Here is a 4,486-nt window from a genome sequence, read left to right on the forward strand (position 1 = left end):
CATTTAATATGTTCATTCTTTGTGTTCACTATTCTTTGACTATTTGCAGGCACACATGCCATTTGATGCCTATGGTGCCACCAGGTCAGGTGAATGGAGGGTGCTGAACTATCTTATCCTGGAGCATTGTCTGTGTGTAGTTTACTTGTCCTGTGCCCTTCTACTAATGGGTTCCTTTGTGTAACTCCACAGGTAAAAGTCCTGGGCTCAGAATCTTAGTTCTTGTCAGAGTCTTTGTTCTGGTTCAGCCTCCTCAACTGTAGTGAAGTCATTCTTTCTGGATTAGTTTGCAAAGGCTATGGTAGGAGCTAATGTCTGTGAACCTTTCCCCTAAAACCCAGGATGGGCCAAATACTTCTCTGACTATATTGCTTATCTTTTGGAAGTTACTTAACTTTGAATGAGAAATAAATACAGTTGCATTTAATTAAAAATCAAGTTATACATGAGCTCTAAGCTTACAAAGTTCTCAGCCCTTGTAGATTGGTTCTCTTATACAGCAAACATCATGTTGAGGTTTCTTACCCTGAGACACATATTTGCTGCCTCAGCATCCTCTGCAGAGCTGCCTTTGCCTCCTGGTTCTTGAAGCTGTAAATGAGAGGGTTTAATAAGGAAGTGATCACACCATACCGTATAGAGATAACTCACTACAGGACTGGTCCTGAAGAGGGGCTGATGTACCTGAATAGAGCCATCCCATAGAACAAGAGCACCACGGTGAGATGGGAGTAGCAGGTGGAGAGTAGCACCTTGGCTTTTAGAGGAAGAAGTACTTAGAATGGCAAGAATAATTTTTGAGTAAGAGAAGAGAATCAGGGGAAGTGTCACAAGTCCTAGAAATGCAAAAAACCTAGCCAGCAGGATGGTGTTAGGTGTGGTATCACTGCAGGACAGAGGGAAGTGTGAAGGCAGTTCACAACTGAAATGGGAGATGATATTGGGACCATAGAACTGTAAGTTCTGAACACAAAGATTATTCACTAGTGAGTTCAGAAACCCCATCAACCATGCTGTACCAACCACTGCAGTGCAGAGAGGTCTATTCATGACCACGGTGTAGAGCAGAGGGTGACACATGGCAGCATAGCGGTCATAGGCCGTAGCAGAGAGCAAGCAGCTCTCAGTGACTCCAGAAATCATGAAAAAGAAACTCTGGGTAATGCAGCCCCACACCGAAATGGTTTTCTTCTGAGATAGGAAATTCTGCAGCATCTTGGGCACAGTGACTAAAGAGTAGCATATGTCTAGGAAAGATAAATGTCCAAGGAAGAAGTACATGGGCATGTGGAGGTGAGAATCAGCCCTGATCAACAGGATCATCGTCAGGTTCCCTATCAGGGTCAGGAGGTAAATCCCCAGGAAGAGAACAAAGAGCATGGTCTGGATTTCCGGGTCACTAGACAATCCAAGCAGCACAAATTCATCAGTAATGCTAAGATTTGTCATGTTTTCTTAGATATCCTATCCCTGGAGAGAAACAAATATTCATTTGGTGGGACAACGATCTGAGTCACACTCAGTGAATAGGACTTTTTAATCTATAAAAGATCCACTCTTTAAGGCTGAAGTGTCCCAGTATCCAGTTGCGCTGATTTGAGTCTTTTGGTCTCAGCTAAGAGAATCTGGTACTCTTCCTTAACATTTTACTCTCCTTTTGTCTCCCTCAGTCCTGAGGACAGCGCCTGCCCAGTTTGTGTGACTTATATCTCTTTTTTCATCAACTCGTTGGTAATCTTGTGCCAGCTGAGCCCTGGAGACAGATGTTGAGTAAGAACCGTTGGGAGCCAGGACCAGTTCACTGCCCATGGGAGAGGCAGCAGTAGCCACAGCCGAAGTGGTTCTCAGTCCAGAGAGGGACAAGCTACTAGTCCTGCTGTGGCCAGTGGAGGACACAGGACTGCAGAATGCTTCTGGCTATAAATGGCTTTACTATTAGGGGACCAGGTGAACTCCAATGTGTGAGACTCTGCTTAAGAGTCTTTATTCCCTGATAGTCCTAGCATTCTGAAAACACACACACACACACACACACACACACACACACACACACACACTCTCTCTCTCTCTCTCTCTCTCTCTCTATTCAACCAAGTACATATACTCTCCTTTCTCACTGTGACAAGTTGAGCCATTTCATTACTCTCGTGAAGCTACCTACTCCTTTAACCTCACACTCCTAGCTCTCAGCTGATAATTGGCAGAGGACATGTTCCTGTTCCTGTTATGGGCGATCTCTAACTCCCTAATCCCCACACATGGAGTTATTCTTCTTTTCTCCCCTCCAGCGTGGGGAGGAGGCCCTTCTCCTTCACCTCTGGTGAGTGCTTCTCTCTGCTCTGGATTCCATCTTAATCCTTCTCTTTGAGCATCTCTCTGAATCAACCATGCTCTTTCACTTCCCTTGTCTCTCCCTTTCCATCAAGCATATCCACTCAGTTTATATGCAGAGCTACTCACATTTATCCATTTAAAATAGAGCAGAAACGATTAATAACCTTCTTTCTTCCATAAGAAGCCTTAAAAATATAATAGAATTTGGCACCCTTCCTTCGGTAATAAAATATATTGCCTTTAAAGTTTTCTACATGTAATAAGACTTAGACAACTTTTCGTTTGAGACATAAAGTCCACATTAGTGAAAATTTTACTCACCCATCTAGATTTTAGTATATTTCTGATGTTACCCCAATCCTCCAGAAAAAATTTATATGGAATATACCACATATTATATAACACCTCTGCTGCACCCTGTAGTCAAACATATTACTATTTCTATAATGAAACTTCTGAGTACCCTTTCTACATGGGATTTTAAGAGTCTACAAATAGCCTCATATCAATTAACTTCCAGTGTTTCCTCCAAACTAGTTCTGGAAAAAAAAGTTTGGCTTTTAGAGATTTTTGGAGATTTTGGAATTGGAGATGAGAGCTTATAAACCTGTCTTAAATTTCTATATTCACTGGCTTTTATTTCTAGGTTTCCTATTCTATTCTTTGATGTGTCTGTTTTTACAGTAGTGCCGCACTCTCTAATGACTGTAGATACGTTATATACTTTAATATGTAACGATGCCAGTTTCTAATGTTTATACTTTTATGTTATTTTTTCATTTATTCTTATAATTTCACTTCATAATTGGATTTTTAGTTTGAAAAATTCCCTTGAGATTTCAGCTGGAGTTGTTTTTTCACCAATATGTCAATATTACTTTGGCAGTAAGCTTTACAATTTGTTCTACCTTTTCTTTGTTTCAGCCTTTTCTTTTTGCTTACAGTATAATTTTTTATTTTCTTCACATAGGCCCTAGGCTTTTTTGTCTATATTTTTTATACATCAGGTTCTTATTAGTCATCAGTTTTATACACATCAGTGTATATATGTCAATCCCAATCACCCAATTCATCACACCCCCACCCCCACCCCCATGCAGCTTTCCCCCCTTGGTGTCCATACGTTTGTTCTCTACATCTGTGTCTCAATTTCTGCCCTGCAAACGGGTTCATCTGTACCATTTTTCTAGGTTCCACATATATGTGTTAATATGATATTTGTTTTTCTCTTTCTGACTTACTTCACTCTGTATGACAGTCTCTAGATCCATCCACGTCTCAACAAATGACCCAGTCTCATTCCTTTTTATGGCTGAGTAATATTCCATTGTATATATGTACCACATCTTCTTTACCCATTCGTCTGTCGATGGGCATTTAGGTTGCTCCCATGACTTGGCTATTCTAAAGAGTGCTGCAATGAACACTGGGGTGCATGTGTCTTTTTGAATAATGGTTTTCTCTGGGTATATGCCCAGTAGTGGGATTGCTGGATCATATGGTAATTTTATTTTCAGTTTTTTAAGGAACCTCCATACTGTTCTCCACAGTGGCTGTATCAATTTACATTCCCACCAACAGTGCAAGAGGGTTCCCTTTTCTCCACACCCTCTCCAGCATTTGTTGTTTGTAGATTTTCTGATGATGCCCATTCTAACCGGTGTGAGATGGTACCTCATTATAGTTTTGATTTGCATTTCTCTAATAATTAGTGATGTTGAGCAGCTTTTCATGTGCTTCTTGGCCATCTGTATGTCTTCTTTGGAGAATTGTCTATTTAGGTCTTCTGCCCATTTTTGGGTTGGGTTGTTTGTTTTTTTAATATTGAGCTGCATGAGCTGTTTATATATTTGGGAGATTAATCCTTTGTCCCTTGATTTGTTTGCAAATATTTTCTCCCATTCTGAGTGTCGTCTTTTTGTCTTGTTTATCATTTCCTTTGCTGTGCAAAAGCTCTGAAGTTTCATTAGGTCCCATTTGTTTATTTTTGTTTTTATTTTCATTACTCTAGGAGGTGGATCAAAAAAGATCTTGCTGTGATTTATGTCAAAGAGTGTTATTCCTATGTTTTCCTCTAAGAGTTTTATAGTGTCCAGTCTTACATTTAGGTCTCTAATGCATTTTGAGTTTATTTTAAGTGTATGGTGTTAGG

General features: G+C 40.3%; 1 protein-coding gene across 1 annotated transcript; it reads right to left on the reverse strand.

Moving 5' to 3' along the window:
* Nucleotides 1-456: 456 nt before the first annotated feature.
* On the reverse strand, nt 457-1,698 carry LOC115803517 (olfactory receptor 5BS1-like). The gene is given in 2 exon segments (XM_089920633.1): nt 457-750; nt 752-1,698. Coding segments are annotated over 2 exon segments (927 nt in total). The 5' UTR covers nt 1,450-1,698; the 3' UTR covers nt 457-521.
* Between the last annotated feature and the right edge of the window lie 2,788 nt (nt 1,699-4,486).

The sequence above is a fragment of the Delphinapterus leucas genome, chromosome 11 (genome assembly GCF_059928025.1).
Source record: "Delphinapterus leucas isolate spDelLeu-1000000601 "Yukka" chromosome 11, BTC_Dleu_Yukka2, whole genome shotgun sequence".
Taxonomy (NCBI): domain Eukaryota; kingdom Metazoa; phylum Chordata; class Mammalia; order Artiodactyla; family Monodontidae; genus Delphinapterus; species Delphinapterus leucas.